This window comes from Salvia hispanica, chromosome 3 (assembly GCF_023119035.1).
Source record: "Salvia hispanica cultivar TCC Black 2014 chromosome 3, UniMelb_Shisp_WGS_1.0, whole genome shotgun sequence".
NCBI lineage: Eukaryota > Viridiplantae > Streptophyta > Magnoliopsida > Lamiales > Lamiaceae > Salvia > Salvia hispanica.
The window spans coordinates 50,152,494-50,173,598 of NC_062967.1; the positions used below are offsets into that span (position 1 = coordinate 50,152,494).

General features: G+C 38.6%; 2 protein-coding genes, 1 long non-coding RNA gene and 2 pseudogenes across 3 annotated transcripts; all 5 read right to left on the reverse strand.

Moving 5' to 3' along the window:
* Positions 1-1,347: 1,347 nt before the first annotated feature.
* On the reverse strand, positions 1,348-3,539 carry LOC125211411. Its single transcript, XR_007174518.1, has 2 exons — positions 3,169-3,539; positions 1,348-1,671 (listed from the first exon to the last, which is right to left on the reverse strand). It is a non-coding gene; the product is annotated as an uncharacterized LOC125211411 (long non-coding RNA).
* Positions 3,540-3,948: 409 nt separating this feature from the next.
* Positions 3,949-6,931, reverse strand: LOC125211726 (putrescine-binding periplasmic protein PotF). Its single transcript, XM_048111633.1, has 7 exons — positions 6,646-6,931; positions 6,166-6,320; positions 5,607-5,855; positions 5,215-5,349; positions 4,877-5,059; positions 4,510-4,671; positions 3,949-4,444 (listed from the first exon to the last, which is right to left on the reverse strand). Exons 1-7 carry the CDS (start codon positions 6,929-6,931, stop codon positions 4,025-4,027), a joined length of 1,590 nt encoding a protein of 529 aa, XP_047967590.1. The 3' UTR covers positions 3,949-4,024.
* Positions 6,932-8,660: 1,729 nt separating this feature from the next.
* On the reverse strand, positions 8,661-9,816 carry LOC125210419 (annotated as a pseudogene).
* Positions 9,817-11,996: 2,180 nt separating this feature from the next.
* On the reverse strand, positions 11,997-13,484 carry LOC125209026 (aspartic proteinase CDR1-like). Its single transcript, XM_048108606.1, has one exon. It carries the CDS (start codon positions 13,453-13,455, stop codon positions 12,139-12,141), a length of 1,317 nt encoding a protein of 438 aa, XP_047964563.1. The 5' UTR covers positions 13,456-13,484; the 3' UTR covers positions 11,997-12,138.
* Positions 13,485-16,414: 2,930 nt separating this feature from the next.
* Positions 16,415-20,742, reverse strand: LOC125210420 (annotated as a pseudogene).
* Positions 20,743-21,105: the final 363 nt, after the last annotated feature.

Genomic DNA, 21,105 nt, shown 5'->3' on the forward strand with positions numbered 1-21,105 from the left:
GTCTTCGGGGCTCGGACGCCGAAGATACCGATCCCCGAATATCGCTTAACGCCCGCGCAAAACTCCAACAGACACTCGACGACTGAAGACTCCCCAATGTGGAGGTACTGCCGAACATGTCGGCCGGGCCTCCGTACGCCAGCTTGCCTCGATTGCGGCCGTACACTTCTCAGTATTGGCGTGTGTCCGGGTTTGCCAGCCACATCCTCTCTCGGGATTCTCGAAAACTCGTACCTTCTCTCTAATGCACCAACGATATGCATAAACAGAGGACGATGCATCCTAAAACGTCGGCGGAATAAGGCATCCCCAAAACGCGGCTCTGGAGCAAAGTAGTCCTCATACAACCGCTGATGTGCAGCAATGTGGTCCCGGGGTACATGCCGTCGGCGATGGATCGGCCGAGGCACGGCCGCCGCCGCCTGCTGCTGCTCTGCCGGATCCGTCGATCAATCGCCGCTTGCACAGCGAGATCCAATTCATCATCGCTAAAGCCATCACTATCACTAGCGCCTCCGCCTTTGCCACCCGCACAACTACTCGCCATTATAGATAATTGAAAAAAGAGGTTAGAGAGAGAAACTTGTCAACACAAGTGGTGTGAATGAAATGACGTTGGAGGAGCCCTATTTATAGAGTTTTTAAAAAAAAAAAAAAAAAATTTAAAATGTCGGGCGTCCGAGTGGGACGGGCGACCTTCGCCACAGTGGCGCCCGTCCCACTCGCCCGTCGACGGGAGGGGCGAGGCCATCGCAGGGGCACTCGGGACGGGCGTGGGCGCCCTTCCCGCCCACTATGGCGCCCGTCCGGTCGGACGTCGCCGACGGGCGAGTGGGAAGGGCGCCGTTGGAGGCACCCTTAGCGTTTCGTTTGTTTGTCAATAAATGGTGCAGATTTATTTGGGTTGTGATTAAGTAATAGTATTGAACTGATATTAATATTTTTTCACAATACATTGTGCATATTTATTTGGGTTAAATTGTTGCATAATGAACTGGCTCAGTTATCATTTGTGACTTCTACTATACTATACAACAAGGTTAAGGAGATTGAATTGTTCATAACTGCTGAATAGTATGTCATTTATATAATTACATTAGCATTTTGTAAGGATTTTGACACCTAATCCATAGTGAGCAAGAACAAACATCTAGGTACGGAACCGTATCAGTGTCATTTTTTACCTTTTACAAAAAAAATTGATTGGAAAACAACTAAATCAAGCGCATGAGAATGATTTGATTTCTTTGTTGAATAGTGCAGCAAACCTGGGCAGCTGTGATCTCATTTCCGAACAGGTAAAGCAAACTAGCCCTTACTCGTTTTGGAAAGATTTAAGAGCTGAAGTTCAACTACATTCTGGGAGCATGATTCATTCAAAAAATCACTTCTAGTGCCCAACAAGACAAAGAAGATAGTACAATTTATTCATGTGTAGATTTCCTTGCAGGCCAATATGACAAGGGGAGGTGATAAATAGATTACATTGTTATAAACAGAACAGGGAACTCATCATCACATGCTGTAGAGTTAAATTACAGTTTTTCTCAAGGAACAAGAGCTGAAATAACCGGAAGCTTTTAGCTGTTATCCTGAGTTGCTTGGAGGCTTTTCTTTTGGATGCTTGGAGCCGTAATGATCAACAAGCTGATTCTGATTTGCTAACTGGGCCTACAATTTCGAACCATGGTTAAGGAAAACTGTCAATGGTTTGTCAGAATCAGATACAGCAGCTTGTGAAGTAAAATTATCACGACTAGAGAAACACCTAACGAAAGGTCTCATACTGCCATTTTACACAACCTGGGAGATTAAGTTTAGAGTACAAGTAATTATTGCAAAGCCAACTGAAAAATTCCTACAAAAAATAAAGTAATTTCTTCAAAATAAACAGCTTAAAGCACATTGAACTATTCCAGGTATGTTTCATAGTGAGTTCTTTGTTTCTATATTAAGATAAGCAGTGCATTAATGTTGTAGGATATGCACAACACAAGATATAGCGTATTAAGAATAAAGGCCACCACTAATTCAATTACAGTACTGCTGAAACATCCACTTGCAAGAGATTAAAGATCTGCTCAACACAAGACATGCTTTTAGCATCTTACAGGTTCCCCTTTTACCTCTTTCTCAATCAAATCCTTGAGATAAGTTGAAAACGCATATCTAGAGGATTCCTAAGTGTATGACATTGAAGTAAAAGGCAGTAAAAAAGTTGGTTGAGAATCTTGAGATAGAAGTTGTAGAGGTTCTTGTAGCTGTAGGGGATACAGATAATTAGAACTTAATTTGCATATAAAAAACTATACTCATGTAAAAAAGACTAAGAAAATGCTGTCTTAGAAGATATGAATAGGAAAGGCAATCATATCATAATAAGGAATGTAGGATGCCTACACCATTTATTCCTTCATCATGCTTATATAAGGATGGGAAATAATACAGAAGTGCAAAGTCAGCCAGAAAGGCAGGGTCACAAATTTGATGATCGTAATGGAACTACAAGAGCAATATCTTTCGAGGGGCATTCCTAAATGTGAAAGGGCACTATCAGTGAATTTCTCCGAAACAGGGAACCAGATACTGAGAAAGTAGAACGGGGCTGCGACTTGAATTTTGCAATTTATGTAGTAGCCCTAACAATTCCAACCTAGTAATCCAAGACCTTTCCAAAAAAGGGAGCTGCAAATGAATAACTAATAGCATAACTAATTCAGGATCATCCAAGATCAGGCATCAACTCCTTCAACAGATGCAGTGTTAGTCTGTTAGGATATCTTGTGGTACTGATTCCAAATCACTAATACGATACTATCAAACAGCACCTCATCCTATCTGAAGCTAGACACACTGGTACATAAACAAGAACTTGGTTATCCATATCACCAGCTCCAGACCACAATTCACCCACATTTGCCCTAACTTAGATCCAACACATTCATGTAGTACAACATAGTCCAAATCATTGACAAAGTTATCAAACACAATCAATAACAAAAAAAGAAAAAGAAAAAAGGAATAAGAGAAATTGAGAAATCATATTTCAATCTTAATCTCGACACATAATAAAAAACCTAAATCAACCAAATACAATAGTAATTCGATGAATTAACTGAATCAAAACATACAAATAATACAAAAATCGGTGTGAGATGAAGAAATTACTCGACAAATGGGGCAAACGACTTGCAGGCCGTGGGCGCGGGCTTCGATCTGCGAGCCTTTGGACTTCTGGTTCTTCTCGGCATTCTTCTTCTGAGCTTCGAGCTTCTGTTTCCCTCTAGTCATCTCCTTTTCCCCTTATCTTTTGCCAAACACCTTCAGCGTTGTGTGCGTATAGCTTTGAATTATGATGATGGCTTTTCAATTTGGATTGCTGCCAGAGCAAACAAGGGAAAAAGCAAAAAACGCGTGTAGAGAAGAGGGGTCAATTTATCGGGCCGAGCCGGGCCGGGACAATCGGATTATAATTCATTGAAAATTTGTGTTTGTAGTGTAAAAATAAGAGAATTTCTGAATTTATTTCAGAGGGGTTGAAGTTGAGTTAATTAATTTAATAAAATGCATGTATTATGACTAATTCATGAAACAAATCCTACTTTTATTAGAATAATAATTAATAACTTTCATTTATTACGTATCCTTCCTATCTTTCAATATCAGGTATTGATTTCTCAATTAATGACGAGTAATTTAGTTATTAGTACATCTTTGAAAATTTCGCTATAGCTCCACTATTTTGTTTGAGTGTTTGAATAAATACATTTATCTCAAATTATTCAACTTTTAGTTGGCCAACTAAACTTTGGTCACTACATAGTGAGTGAGACGTAAAATCTAGCTGTAATGCTGCCGTCTTTGGAATATTTATGTGCCTGATTATTGTTGTAATATTCATAGCCAAGCGTGATAAAATGCGTTTTTTTCTGGCATGACACACAGAGAGAGAGCAACGGTGACCATATCACTAGGAAAATTAACAAATTGTTGTCGTTTTCATTTCAATCCAATGGCATTCGAATCATGCAAGGATAGATTGCATTTTGGACCAGAATGTTGGAACCAAAGAAGACACAACATGCTTCAGTCTGGTCACTACACTGTGACTAGGTTTTGGCAAACTATTTATTAGCCACTCATAATCAGATAATGCATCTTCTGATAATGGCTCCAACAGTTCACACTTGGACAGAATGTCAGCAGGCGGTACGCTACCTACCAGATTCGTTTCCAGCTTCGGCCTGCCCTTTTTACGCTCAACTGGCTGTTCGACTGGGGCTTTCAGAGAAACTGGTGATGCACCAGCTACAACCTCTTCTTTGAAAGGCAAGGCTCTCTCTGGCTGCAGACAGAACTCCACCCATTGCTGCACCAATGGTGACGCTCCCCTAATTCTTCCTCCGATTTGGTCTGTAGCAAGTCGTGAGGTACTTGGTATCGCCTGCAACACCAAATTATGAGGACTGAAAAATATTGAAATGATGGAGGCAGGATTCCGAGATGTACCCAAAAATCTGCCCACAAGCTTGCACCGGACTTGGGAACCATCACTGAAACATTTGACATAGTTTTGGCAACAGGAAGTACGTCACTGCTCCATCCAACAGCTACCCACACATCTCCTGCTCTGAAGGCTTTAAGATAATGCTGACTATCAAATAGACGAACCTGTATAAAGCCATTTGTGCACATTGGTATATTGCGACTCTAGACTACTAATTAAGAAAGGAATGTCCATAACCTCCACGGAAAAACTGTGTTAACCTATGTCATTTCTGCTACTAACTGCATTCTTTTCATCGTTGCAGAAAGCTATCAAGAGAACTACATCTATCTTGATACCTTATTCTTAGATATCTATCCTTTATCTTACCTGTTTCACAAGCAGATTAAGTTGCTGCAGCACGGCATTCTTCCCACCAACTACTTGAGAATCAATATTAGTAGTATTATATGACGATCCCATATACTTCAACACTGCTCCAATTATTTCCCTAGGTGAATCAACCATTGAAATCTTGCCAGCTAGTTCCGGACGCCAGAGATCTGACCAATCCTGGATGTAGATTAAATAAAAGGCAGGAAATTTTTTAAAAATTATTGTAGCATTATTGATTAAATTTTTGAATGTACAAGTGCAGGTCATATGAGATAAGCACAAACTAAGACCAAACCTCAAGAAACAAATATTCAGGGTTGACAAGCAATCACCTTTACTGGAGCTAATTTATGCCTTTTAAATTCTTTGTTATTATAAGCTATCACGATGCTGCCCCAACGATATGGCACAGCCCATATCTTGCCTTGAGAATCCAAAACCCCGTCAGCACTCCTGCGTAAATATACCTGAGATTATTTCAATTCTGATGTCCATACTTTTCCAAGGGTACCAGAATAATTAAAGAGCAATGATAACATAATGCTTCAATCAACCATGCGCACTTGCTTAAACACATACATTCAAGTTCAGATGATCACTAGCTTTAGAATTGACAAATTTCCTTCCAGGTCAGCAATAATGGTTCGCTTTAATTCTCACTTTTTACACTTTATTTTCTCCTTTAATAACACAGCACAAAAGAAAAGGTAGACTGCATTTTTACCTTCCATTTGTCACTTAAATCTTGAAACCAGTCTTGTTCTTCTATTCCTTTCATAGGCTCAATCAACCCCTTTCCAATGGAAAAATTTAACCAGGAATCACCAAGTGTAACAAGATCAGCCGACACAGCAGATTTAGGACTGATTTTTCCTTTGGACATTGGATTAGAGAGTTCATGAAATATGTCCCCAACACTTCGGCGGAACTCTGTGCGGAACTGGACCCTCTTCCCTTGGGATTTCAAAAACTCCTGCATGTCATAGCAAGATGCACACCCCCAGATAAAAAATCTAAATTTTTTACTTCACTTCTCAACCTAACTTACTAACAGGCTGTTTATATCACCAATCGCCTCAAAATATCAGCTATATCACTAAGCTGTTTATCATTTTACAGGGAAAAAAGGAAAAGAAAGAAAGCTTAAAGTTTTATTTTCTTATTTCTCTATTTAAATTTCAGACCAATGTTATAACCATGCCATTAACAAGCATTCAAACACATTCTCTGAGAAGGGGCTTTGTGTTCAACCAAATTTGATGACTGGAAGATACAAAACTCACCCTAATCCAGACAGGAGGAATTGAACCTTCCAGAGCAACTATTCTCAAAGGTACAGTCAATGCGTATGATTTAGACTTCCAGCGTTCAAACGCAGCATTCATATCCTTATCTTCAAAATCCCCCGAACTCTCAACCTTGCCCACATTATCCTCATCTGTAAACGGAAAACAACATCAGAAAAAGCACAAGGCATAGAAAAGCCATGCAGAACATACATACATTGCATTTATTTCAAGGAAGAAAGCCCCAAAACAATGAGGCAATAATACGCCCTATTATATATCCAGTGAAATGCATCACTTTCATCATCCAAAAATCACCAAAAATCCACAATATTTTTCCAAAACTGCAGTAGCTAAGTTACAAGCAAGAGCAAAGTATAAAGAAGCGCATTTTCTCCCAAATCAGACCTCAAAGCAAAATTCAAATAACAAAACCGAAAATGTGAATACAATAATTGAAAACCTAATTGATTATACCGAGAATTTCGTGGGCAGTGGAGGAGGAGGGAGGAATGCGAGCTGCAGCTGGGTGAGGAAAGGCCCAAAGGCTGGTGATTCCGACGCCAATTAAGAAAACAGAGGAAATAGAGAGCTGCCGGAGAAAGTCTTCCGCCGGCGAGCATCCCTTGCCGCTAGACGCGGTGGAGAGCTTGACCAAGTGGTTTGTGGGTCGATTACTATTGCAGCGGATCCTGTGGCGGTGGGTCGGATTCGGGTCTGGATATGTCAGCCCATGAATAGAAGGCAGAGACAATACTGCCATTTTGAGAGAGACGAATTACAAAAATGGAAGAGAAACACTAATTTAAAGTAATAGTAGTAGTTGAATTAAGACTAAAGTCAAAATTGGTCCTAATCATGTCAGAATATCAATTTGGTCTAAAATATTCATTTTTTAAAAATCGGGTTCAAAATATTTGAAACTGTTAACGAAGTGATCCTAATAATTTGACATTGTTGTCGAAGTGGTCATTTTCCGTAAAAAACTAACGGTCAACGCCTAATTAATGGTTTTTTAACTTAATTACTCCCTCCGTCCCCTAAATTTTGTCACCATTTGATCCGGCACGGGTTTTAAGAAATGTAGTAGAAAGTGGGTTGAAAAAATTAGTGGCACGTGAGTCCTATTTTTATATATTAGTTTTAAAATAAAATGTGAGTGAGAATGAATTGACGGAATGTAGGGTCCACTACCAAAAATGATAAAAGTGAAAGGTGACAAATTTTTAGGGATGAACGGAAAAGGAAATAGGTGACAAATTTTCAGGGACAGAGGGAGTAATATACTAATGCATAATTAATTAAACATAAAATTAATAAAATGCTAAAAAATTCCAAAATCGACTATTTCTCCCTCTTTTTCCTTCTCTTCCAGCAATGGACGGCGACAACAATGGTGGACGATGACAATTTTGATCTCGGACAGCAGCAATGCGGAGAAACACACGATGACGACGATTTGTGGAAGAGCGAGCAGAGAGAGAAAGACGCGACGACGTTGAGCGCCGGAGAGAGGAAGAGAGAGATTCCGATTTAGGAAGAACGAAGGAGAGATGGAAGAGAAGGAAAAAGAGGGATAAATAGTCGATTTTGGAATTTCTTAGCATTTTATTAATTTTATGTTTAATTTTGTTTAATTAATTATGCATTACTATATTAATTAAGTTTAAAAAATCATTAATTAGGCGTTGACCGTTAGCTTTTGACGGAAAAAGACCACTTTGACAACGATGTCAAATGTTTAGGACCACTTCGATAACGATTACAAATATTTTGGACTCGATTTTTAAAAAGTGAATGTTTTGGACCAAATTGATATTCTGGTTATATGTTTAGGACCAATTTTAACGTTTACTCTTGAATTAACTAATTTTTCTCAAATACTATATATGTCTCACAATAATATACACTTCTTTATTAATAAGAACAAAGTTACTGAAAACTTTCTATTCGGTCGTGTTGGAAAAATTGCACACTTCCAAATTTTTGTGATTTTTAAGTTTACTTTCAAAATTAATGAGAAAATATACAAGAACTCGGCCACATTTATGGAATTTAAGATCAATAACAAATTATAGTTTTTGTTTGGTTAATAACCAATCAATTTGATTCCAAGATGTGTGTTTATGGTTTTTGTGATCAATATCGAATGAGTTTTTTTTTTTTGTTTTGTTTATAATCAATCATTTTGATTCCAAGATGTGTAGTGGTTGCTTTCTTCCTCAAATTGATTAAGATTTTCAGCAAAAGCAATCGAAATTGTACTACCAAATTGAATTGCCTTGAAATCACGGATCCATGATTCGAACTTTTTACATAAAGAGCTACTAACATATTAACTGTGTTTGCATTCCCAAATTTTTTTCTGTGTGTTTATGCATAGAACCCAATTTAGCTAATAAAAGTCACTTTTCTTGATAAATATGGAGTAACATATTTTTCATTACTAAAGGAGCTTACAACCACAACAATGAAACATATACAAATTAAAAGCACTTGATTTAGCTTCATAATATAACCACAGTAGTGTTTTATTGTGGCTTGGAGCAATCTGTAGGCAGAAAGCTGACTTGTCTCTTGACAAGATCATACCCAATTCGATAATTCATCTGATGCAGATTCCCAAAGATAGGCAAATCCTCATCATGCGAAGCGACGACATCATTGTGAAACAAACAATCCCTTTCTCCATCTCCATAAAAACGTTCTCTTGTGCCAAAACCACATCTGCATTCTTGAAATGTGCTGTGATTGCAGGTGAACTGAACCCATCCTCCTTTTTATAGCACAACCCGAAAATCTGTTGTGGATCCTCCATGCGTTCACCCATGACTGCACCCTTCAGGGCCGCCTCTACCTTGTTGTACATCTCCTCAGGGACGAACGATAGTGTCGTCCCTGAGTCGATGATGATGTTGCACTCGTTGGAGTCCAACGAGGGCAGCAACTCAGCGTTGGCGATCCTCTCTGTCCCAACGCTGAGTCCTTTCAATGTGAGGTAGTAGAATGTGTCTGGTGATTTCTTTACTAGTGGCGTGGAGACGACTTTAGGCCCAACCACGACGGCGCTGCTGCCGAAGCTGATCTTGCTGGTGGCGTTGGAGTCTTGCAATGTCAAGCAGTAAGAGAACTTGCCACCTATAGAGGTGTTTAGCTAGTTTATGATGGATACCGAGCCACCACCAAGGCCGACGATCCCGGACCCGGTGTTGATGAAAGTGCCACCGTTCTCGCGGCCACAGCCGAAGGCGAAGTTAGGGAAGGAGATGCCTTCGTCGATGGCTAAGGTTTCCGTTGCAAGCTCGACTGAGCTGACTGAACCGTCTCCGTAAGAGACTAGGTGTCCGCAGTTGTTTTTGTTGCACGGTACCGGTATTGTTTCGTATGTGGGGCATTGTTGGAACCCGCACGGGACCGGCTGGTAGGACGATGACTGAGATGGATCGACTCATCGAAGAGTGGGAGAGTTTGGTTGTAGCACAGTAGGCACGGTTTGCATTGGGTCCATGTTAGGTCGCTTCCCGTGTCGGCGATGGCTAGCTGCTCGACCGGGGGCGTCCCGCTTTTTATCTTCATCAGGTACTCATAGCCCGAAGGGCTGATCGGAGCGACTATGCACTCTGTGCATGATGTTGAATGCACGGCCATCAATGAGGATTTTCTTGAAAAGGAGCGGTTGACCGCGTCATGGAGGGGTCGTACGAAGGCGAATGGCGTGAGTCGTGGTGGAAGAAGTCGAGGGTGATGCTGCCAGAGGATATAACAGAGTATGTCAAGCAGAGGGAATAAAGCAAAAGAGAGCAAAGAAATGTAGACATGGACTTGATGTAAGAAGGCATGTTTTTTTGTGTTGTGCATGTGCAATTGAAAGATTTTGTGATGATGGAATTGCAAGAGTGAATAACACTAGTATTAATAGGAAATTATTTGGTTGAAATGTGCATATATTTTTCTGAAAATTAAAATAATTATTATTGCAATGAGTTCATTAGTTCGTTGCATGAAGAAATGAAATGCATGGTTAATTATGGAAAATCTTTCAAATTTTGAATGAATTAACGAAAAAATATGACCGAAGTATGATTTTGTTCCTTATTTGGATGCAAAGAACAATTAGTGAGGTTAGTACTAACTATACATGCAAACTGAGCTTCGAATGCAATTACGGTAATTTTGAAAGAGAAATTTGGTGTTATTAATTTCCTTCACGTTACGTACACATAAATAATGTAATTTGCCATTTTTTGTAGAGCGGCGATTAGTTATCACTGAATTATTAGATTATATTTTCATTCAAGATTATGCTAATTGATAGCGGGGTAAAAATATTCAGGATTGGGATCAGGTATTCAAATTCCAGGTGCATGGATTCATGGAGAGTTTCTTTATCTAATTATTAATTAAGTAGTTACCCGTTTTAATTTATTAATAAAAGAATTCAAACGTCACACTGCCCATATGTTCATATTATACGATGAAATTTTACATTTAAACTCATATTTTTACTAAACAAATTTGTGAATTGTCATATGACAATCCCGTATACTTCAACACTGCTCCAACAATTTCCCAAGGTGAATCAACCATTGAAAATCTTGCCAGCTAGTTCAGGACGCCACAGATCTGACCAACCCTCTGGAATGCACCACTAAAAATAATAAAAATAAAATGAGATATTTATTGGTGATTGTTCAAATAAGAAAATATGGGACATTTATAGGACCGTATAATATTTTAAAATTTGAGCAAATTCAGGTAACATTCTATGAAATAAGTGGGGAGTATAAAATACTCTATCATTTCACAAAAAATAGTCTAATTTGTAGACGACACGGGTTTAAATAAGAAAATATGAGATATTTAATGGGGACCGGGAAAATAGTACAAAGTGCGGAGTATTAAATACTCCATCCGTCCACAAAAAATAGTCCCATTTGTGGACGACAGAGATTTCAATGAGAAATTGGTAAAGTAACAGAGAGGAGGAGAAAAAGTGGAAAAAGTACGAGAGATCGGAAACTTTCCATTTTTAGAAATGAGAATAATTTTTGTGGTTATCCCAAAATGGCAAAATGAAACTGTTTTTTCGAGACGGGGTATCATATTAAGATTATTATTGTACAACAAGTCATTCTCCAAATTCGACATATCTACTAATAGTATTTTATCTTATTAGGTACATATGTAATTTGTTCCCTAAAAATAAGAATTTGAGGAAAACACAAGTTTTTATTCGAAATTATAAAGTAAAATAGAATAGAAGAAAAAGTTATTGATTATTGTAAGTGGAAAATGAAGCACATCTATTTAAAACTTATCAAAATGGAAGTGGACAAATTTTGTATGGAAAAGTACTATTGGTACAAAGGGAGTATTATTCAATGTCAAATTCAAGAACTAGAACATCGAACCGAGGTCGTTTCATTTATAATTCTTCAGACTATATATTGAATTTTTTCTTTTCGGGCCGGGTTAAGAAAATTGAACATTTTCAAAAATTTATGATTTTTAAATCCATCCCCAAAATGAGTAAAATAAATACTACTCCAAAATTCGTCCAAAAATTTATGATATTTAAGATCAATATCAAATGATTTTTGTTTGGTTTATTATCAAAATTTGATTCCAAAATGTGTAGTGTTTGTAGTTGCTTACCCAAATCGATGTAGATCTGTCTAAAGTTACATGGTAAATTGGTTACACTCTTCCTCAAATTGATTAACATTTTCAGCAGAAGCAACCGAAAATATCGAGGTTGTTTCATTATATATACCAACTTGGATTGCCTAGGGTCCAAGATTGAAACTTTTGACATAAAGAGTTACTTATCATATTAACTTCATTTCCATTCCAAACTGAAATTCTTTGTATTTATATATAGAGCCTAATAAGGCTAATGAAAGTCACTTTTGTTAGAAGAAATATAACACATTTTCTTCATTATTAAAGGAGATTACATGACTTAATATTTCATTGTGGGTTGGAGCAATCTGTAGGCAGAAAGTTGAGTTGTTCCTCGACAAGATCAAACCCAATCTGATAATTCATCTGATGCAAATTCCCAAAGATACACACATCCCCTTCTGAAGGTACCAGCGTCAAACAAACAATCCCTTCCTCCACCTCCAAAAAAACACCCTCTTCTGCCAAAACCACACTTGCATTCTTGAAATGAGCTGTGACAGGCGGTGAACTGAACCCATCCTCCTTCTTATAGCACATCCGGAACGGGTCTCCTGGAGCCTCCACGCGCTCGCCCTCGACCGCACCCTCGAGCATCGCCTCCACCCTGTTGTATATCTCATCAGGGAGGATCGACAGTGTCGTCCCTGAGTCAATGATGATGTTGCCCTCGTTGGTCTCCAACGAGGGCAGCAACTCAGGCTCAGCGTTGGCGATCCTGTCTAGCCCAACGCTGAGCCCTTCCAATGTGAGGTAGTAGAATGTGTCTTCTGGTGGTGATTTCTTTACTAGTGGCGTGGAGACGACTCCGGGCCCGGCCACGACGGCGCTGCTGCCGAAGCTGATCTTGCTGGTGGCGTTGGAGTCTTGCAATGGCAAGCAGTAAGAGAATTTCCCGCCTACGGAGTCGTTTAGCTGGTTTACGATGGAGATCGATCCGCCGCCGAGGCCGACGATCCCGGACCCGTCGCTGAAAGAGCCGACGTTGTTGAAGCCGCAGCCGAAGGAGAAGTTGGGGAAGGAGACGTCTCCGTCGAAGGTTAGGATTTCCGTTGCAAGCTCGCCGACGCTGTATGAGCCGTCGCCGTATAAGACGTGGTATTGGCAGGCGTCGCCGCACGACGGTGATGATCCGGACTCGGTGCATTGGGGGGAATCGCACGGGACCGGGCGGTAAGACGAGGACTGGGATGGGTCGAAGAGTGGGAGGGATTGGTTGAAGCACTCTGTGCATGGTTTGCATTGGGTCCATGTTAGGTCGCTTCCCGTGTCGGCGATGGCTACCTGCTCGGCCGGGGGAGTCCCGATTTTGATCTTCATCAGGTACTCGTAGTCCGAAGGGATGATCGGAGCGGTTATGGACTCTCCGGATGATTTTGAACGCAAGGCCGTCAGCAAGGATTTTCTTGACAAGGAGCGGTCGACCGCTTGTCTTAGGCGTTGGAAACGGGTGATGGAGGGGTCGTAAGAAGGCGAGTGGCGCGAGTCACGGTGGATGAAATCGAAGGTGAGGTCGCCAGTGGATTCAACTGAGTATGTCAAGCAGAGGGAATAAAGCAGAATAGAGCAAAGAAATGTAGACATGTATTTGTGGTAAGAAGGCATATTTTTATGTCTTGTGTAAGTGCAATTGAAAGAATTTGTGATGATGGAATTGCTAGAACGATTAACATTATTTATAGGAAAATATTTGGTTGAAATATTCATATATTTTTCTGAAAAATAATTATTATTGCAATGAATTCATTAGTTCGTTGCATGAAGAAATGAAATGCATGGCTATTATGGAAAATCTTCCAAATTTTGAATGAATTATTGAAAAAATATGGAGAAAGTATGTTGTTGTTCCTTATTTGGGTTAGTGAGGTACTGAGGTTAGTATAATAGTATACATGCTAACTGAGCTTCGAATGCAATTACGTTAATAAGTTTGAATGAGAAATTTGTCGTTATTGCCTTCATGTTACGTACACTCATAAATATTCAGGACCAGTGGGGGGCCAACTTTTCAAATTCCAGGTGTATTCATGGAGAGTTTATTAATCTAATTAAATAATTACTGTCCCATTTTAAAAATGAACTGAAAACCCCACATTGCTCAGATGATCATATTATACAACTTTATTTTAATTAAATTTAAATTCACATTTTTAATATTTAAATTTGTGAATTGTTATGCGGTTATGCCATATGGTAAACTCTTTTTCTTTTCGATTGCCAGCGATTCAGTGAATTAATAAGACAGATATCAAATATGAACATATAAATTTTTTTAATAACACAAATTTGTTTAGATTTCCTCCAAAAATCATAAAGTTTGTATTGGTGTTTCAAGTGGTAGTAATTTAGTACCTGGATGCTATAACGTGATAATTCAATTTGTATGATTAATGTCATAATTAAATTTATGTGTATAATACGAAATATATCCCTCTGCCCACGAATATTAATCTCATTTTTCCATTTTTGGATATCCACAAAAAATAGTCTCATTTCTACAAATGAAAAATTTATCTCTCGTACTTTATCCATTTCTTCTCCTCTTTTTAGACTATACAATACTTTTTCTCCATTTCTCTCTTACTTTACCTATTTGTTGTCCTTCTATTTTTACTTTATCAAATTTTCATTAAAATCTGTGACTATTTTTGTTGGATGAAGTATAAATTATATTATAAGTAAAATTACTTTTAAACATTTGAAAAAGATTGAGTTGGGGTTTTTGGGCATGTGACAGATATGACAAAGAAAACAACATAGGTTTCTCTCTTTTCTTTTTAATTGTGAGAAAATTAAGTAAAACACTTTCAAAACCCAAATAAGGACATCTAGAAATTGATAAATAACATTGGACAAGAGCTATGACGTTCTTGTGGAATTGGCAAAAAGCTTACATTTTAGTCCAAGCTGATAACAACTTTGTATCATCACGATAAAGGAAATCAGTTATTATGTAGAATGGGATGTAAGAGAACAATTAATCATATGATCATATTTCGAATACTACACAGTTATAGCAGAAAATTATTTATCCAAACGTATTTTCATTTCCACATAAAAGCAACAAATTAGTGAAATTAAGTCATACACAGTCGATCAACAATTGAAGAAGGGCCAGCTTGTCAAAAATCTGTAATTCCAATTCTTATAATATTACATAGAAAGAGCTTGTATAGATAAGTAGGGTTGCATGATTTGTTATTCTAATATTTTAAATATCATAGAGAATATATTCAACTGGACCCTCAACAATTCTTAACATTCCCTCGTCCCATAAAAATAAGACGCTTTCCTTTTTCGTCCCTCCCATAAAAATATCTCATTTTCATAAAGTTCTCACGAACTCATTACTTATGCATATTAATTTATTTGCAACTTATACCAATATAATAAAACCCACCATTAAATACTAATAATAATATAGGTCCTAATATCCACTAATATTATTTTAACTACTCTTCTCCTCATCTCTTTTGTTTTACTAATTATACATTAATTTTCGTGTCGTTCCAAATATCCTTATTATTTTTGGGATGGAGGGAATATTACTATCAATGGTATTCTTTTCAAGTAAACTAATAGTCTCAGCTCAGTTTGTTTAAACGTTGTCCAGAACTCATTTGCCGCCGCCCTTTCTTAATATTGTATCCAATGATTTTTGCTTTTCTCTTTTTTGTTTTTCAGTTTATGTTCTATTTCTTCATTTTTACATTTTCTATTTTAATACAAAATATGCCTATAGAACATTCTATTTTTTTCTATTTTATTCAATGTTATTACTTTTTTTTTGTTTTATATGCTCTATTTATTGAAAAATATTCTTTTATAGTATTATTTGGTACAATATTTTATCTTATAAATTATATTATGTGAACGAATTATATATTCTACTTGACTTATGTAGTGAAAATTATGCCTCTTTTTTCAGTTTTATATTTCTATTTCTATTTTTTGCATCTTACATCCACAGCACACTATATGTTGTCCAACAAAACAACTTAAGCACATAGTAATAAGCAATTACACAAAAGAGCAGAGTACGATTTAAAATAAGAGGCCTACTGTAAACCAATTTCCCCTGCCTCATCTGAATAACAATGTTAACCATATTTGGCGAGCACACGGAACGCATAGGCCCAACGACCCTCATTCTGCATACCAACAAAAGAGTCAAGTTGCTCCACCTTCTCAAGTATGATTTCTCCGACATCAAACTTTTGATCATGAGTCAACCCGGGTAAACGGCCTAAGAGCCCTGCTTAGATAGAACTCGTATCCAATACGGAGGGAGAGGCATTCGAGCCTAGCATCACCAAAGTGTGATATCTATTGTAGAATAGACGTATATGACTGCTATATAAACTATATAGCCCAATTAGGCTAATAAAAGTCACTTTTCTTGATTAAAAAAATACCCATTTTTTCATTACTAAAGGAGCTTTCAGGACATGCACAATAATATTCTAGCCTGAACATTACAAAACCACAGCCATGAAACAAATAAATACAAATTAAAACCCAAAAAAAATCTCTTGATTTAGAATGATAAACCATAGTAATCATTTCATTGTTGCTTGGAGCAATCTGTAGGCAGAAAGTTGACTTGTCTCTTTTGAAGATCATACCCAACCCGATAATTCATCTGATGCAAATTCCCAAAAATAGCCAAACCCTCCGACGGAAACAGCGTCAAACAAACAATCCCTTTCTCTGTCTCCACAAAAATGCTGTCTTGCGCCAAAACCACATCTGCATTCTTGAAATGTACTGTGATTGCCGGTGAACTGAACCCTCTCACATTTTTATAGCACAACCCGAAAATCTGTTGTGGATCCTCCACGCGCTCACCCTTGACTGCATTCTTGAGCGTTGCCTCCACCCAGTTGTACATCTCCTCAGAGACGAACGACAGTGTCGTCCCTGAGTCAATGATGATGTTGCCCTCGCTGGACTCGGACTCCAACGAGGGCAGCAACTCAGCATTGGCCATCTTCTCAGTCCCAACGCTGAGTCCTTCCAATGTGAGGTAGTAGAATGTGTCTGGTGATTTCTTTACTAGTGGCGTGGAGACGACTTTAGGCCCAACCACGACGGCGCTGCGGCCGAAGCTGATCTTGCTGGTGGCGTTGGAGTCTTGCGATGTCAAGCAGTAAGAGAACTTCCCGCCTATGGATTTTTTCAGCTGGTTTATGAGGGAAATCGAGCCGCCGCCAAGGCCGATGATCCCGGACCCGGTGATTTCTTTACTAGTTTCGCTGAATGTGCCGCCGTTCTCGCTGCCGCAGCCGAAGGCGAAGTTACGGAAGGAGACGCCTCCGTCGAAGGTTAGGGTTTCCGTTGCAAGCTTGCCGAAGCTGTATGAATTGTCTCCGTAAAAGACCTTGTATTGGCAGGTGTTTTTGCGGCCGCATGACGGTGATGATCCGGAGGCGGTGCATTGGTGGGACCGGCACGAGACCGGCCGGTAAGACGATGAGTGTGATGGATCGAAGAGTGGGAGAGTTTGGTTGTAGCACTGTTTGCACGGTTTGCATTGGGTCCATGTTAGGTCGCTTCCCGTGTCGGCGATGGCTAGCAGCTCGACGGGGGGCTTCCCGATTTTTATCTTCATCAGGTACTCGTAGCCGGAGAGGCTGATCGGAGCGACTATGGCCTCTCCCGATGAGCTGAATGCAAGGCCGTCAACGAGGATTTTCTTGACAAGGAGCGGTCGACCGCGTGTCTGAGGCGTTGGAAACGCGTGGTGGAGGGGTCATACGAAGGCGAATGGCGCGAGTCGCGGTGGAAGAAGTCGAAGGTGAGGTCGTCGTTGTTGCCGGAGAGTTCAGCTGAGTATGTCAATTTCGAGCAGAGAGAATAAAACAGGAGAGAGGAAAGAAATGTAGACATGGACTTGAGGTATGAAGGCATGTTTTTTGTGTTGTGTAAGCGCAATTGAAAGAGTTTGTGATGATGGAATTGCAAGAATGATTAACCCTATTTATACGAAAATATTTGGTTGAAATTTGTATATATTTTTTTGAAAAATTCTGTAATTATTATTGTAATGAATTGCATTAAGAATTGAAAGGCATGGTTAATTAGGGAAAATCTTTCAAATTTTGAATGAATTATTCAGAAAAAGTATATGACCGAAGTATGATTTTGTTCCTTATTTGGGTGCAAAGGAACAATTTAGGGTAGTTAGTGTACAGTCAATCTGGGCTTCGAATGCGATTACGTTAATTTTGAAAGATAAATTTGCCGTTATTGCCTCACGTTACGTACACTCATAAATAATGTAATTAGTCGTATTTTGTAAAAGGCAATTAATTGATTCACTGAATTATTAGATTTTCATTCAAGATTATGCGAATTAGTAGAGCGGTCAAAATATTTAGGATTGGGACCAAGTTTTCAAATTCCCGTTGGATTCATGGAGAGTTTCTTTAAATAAAGAATTCAAACACCACATTACTCAGATCATATTATACGACTTAATTTTGAATTTAAACTCAACTTAATTTTGAATTTAAACTCATATTTTTATTTATATTTTTTCGGTAATTACCAATAGTATCTACCGGCGGGCTCAGTAATTATCCCTGCGCTGATTTCGGCACCCCACTGGGAGGGACAGCTGGCACCCAAAGACAAGGATTGATCCCTTGGCCATTTGGCATGCCACTCGACCACACTCCTTGAGTTAAAAACTTATTTTTATTAATCAAATTTGTGAATTGTTATGCCATATGTGGTAAACTCTTTTACTTTTCGAATGCCGACGATTCAGTTAATTAAGAGGGCATTGGGTTTAGGGGTGGCACGGTACGGTATACCGCACCGAGAATGTCATACCGCATACTGTACCGCAAATTGCGGTATGAGAAAATGTCATACCTATACTTTATCGAATTTTTCGGTATACAGCATTGCGGTATACCGAAAATTCGGTATGATTATTTCCGATACCGTTACCATACCGTCTATGCAGTATACCGTACTTTTACGTTATACCGAAATAAGATATGACATACCGAATACGGTATACCAAAATAAGGTATGACATATCGTTATACCTGTGTTTCATACCAAAAAAATTCTATTATAGCCAAATATTTAAAATAAAATTTCACCAATTTAAATAATGTCCAAAAGATTAAAACTACACCACAATCAAATCTATACAATGGACTTGATTTGCATCTCTGCGTGAGTGTGTTTGGGGTTGGGGGCGACTGAACTAAAATATGGAAGTAGGGTTAGGAATTTTAACATATTAACTATTTTTTATATAAATTTTAAATACAACATATATTTTGAATTTTTGACAAATATCGTAAATGCGGTATATTGCGGTATACCGCGATATAGGAAAATCTATATCTTTACCGTACCGAAATCTATCGGTAAGGTATCATACCGTACCGCAACTTGCGGTATATCGCAAAATTCGGTATTTGCAGTATATTTTCGGTATGATAAGTGCGGTATTTCGGTATATTTAGCCAGCCCTAGTTGGGTTTGAAAAACCGTATGCCGAATTAAATATATAGTGCGTTTGGTTCATGAGATAACTCAATCCTAGAAGAATAATCATAGGATAATTAGTCTTAGCTAACTCATATGACTAAAATAATCTCACAACTACTCAATCTTAGATTATATCTTGATATTATTTAATCTAAGAAACCAAACATCACCTGGTATACAAATATCTAAGATGAATTCAAATACCCAAAAATGAGATATGTCGGGCTCATGTGGATTACCAACACATAAATTTGGTTAGATTTCCTCCAAAAGTCATAAAATTTGTATTGGTGTTTGTATTGAATTGTGTATAGGCATGGTTTATAGTTTAGGATGGAGAAGTTGTAGAGAGAAGAGTATGATTGATAATTCCTTGATTATTTTTTTCAATAATATGACACCCTTATATAGGGCATTACAAAGCTTCTGCTCCAAGTATTCTTGGCCACCAAGCTAATGTTTTCTTAGCCTCCAAGCTAATGCATTTCTTATCCTCCAAGCTAATACTCCCTCCGTCTCATTAGAAATGAAATGTTTTCCTTTTTAGTTTGTCCCATTAAAAATGAAACGTTTCCTAAAATAGAAATATCTCTATCTCTACTTTTTCATCTCTCTTATTTTACTCTCTCTTCATTAACTCACAAAACAACACTACATAAAAACTCGTGCCGATTCTCAAATGTTGCATATTTAATGGGACGGAGGGAGTACATTTCTTTGATCTAATATCTTTTTCTTTTTATAACACTCCCCCTCAAGTTGAGTAGTGGGATCTCCGAAACTCAACTTGCCAAACACGTTTGTGAGGCTTCTTGAATTGACTGCTTTGGTGAGGATATCGGCTAGCTGATCCTCTGACCGGACGAATGGTAGCTCCACAACTCCACTTTCTAGCTTTTCTTTGATGAAGTGTCTGTCAACTTCGACATGCTTTGTTCTATCATGCTGCACTGGATTCTCAGAGATGCAGACTGTCGCCTTGTTATCACAATATAGTTGACTCTTGTCTTGAGTGAGCCATATTTCACTCATCAGCGTCCTTAGCCATAGGATTTCCATCATTCCACTTCTTATCCCTCTGAACTCAGCTTCTGCACTTGATAGTGCCACTACCTTTTGTTTCTTACTCCTCCAAGTCACCAGATTACCTTCAACGAATGTGAAGTACCCAACCGTTGATTTTCGATCAACTGGATTACTTGCCCAATCAGCGTCAGTGAACCCATATACTCCTCGATTTTCGTTCTTTCTGAACATTATTCCATGCCCAGCTATTCCCTTCAGATACCTCACAATCCTCAATGTAGCTTCATAATGGTCTCTTTGTGGTCGATGCATAAACTGACTCACTATTGCCACGACATAAGCGATATCAGGCATAGTGTGGGAGAGGTAGATGAGCTTCCCCACTAGTCGCTGGTCACGGTATTGACCTTGATTTTATAATTCTGCCTCTTCAGAGATCTGCAACCCATGATTCACTAGGATTGGTGTCTATCAGATCCGTTTCAACCAAAATATCCAAGGTATATTTCTTTTGTCTCAAAAAGATTCCTCCCTCAGAACGCTGCACTTCTATCCCCAAAAAATATTTGAGGTTTCCCAAGTCTTTCATCTCGAACTCCTGAAACAAGCTTCCTTTCAACCTCTCTATTTCCTCCGTATCGTCTCCTGTGATGATCATATCATGTGATCAGGCATGTGATTTTGTTGTCCCTCCTTTTCAAGAACATGGTATGATCC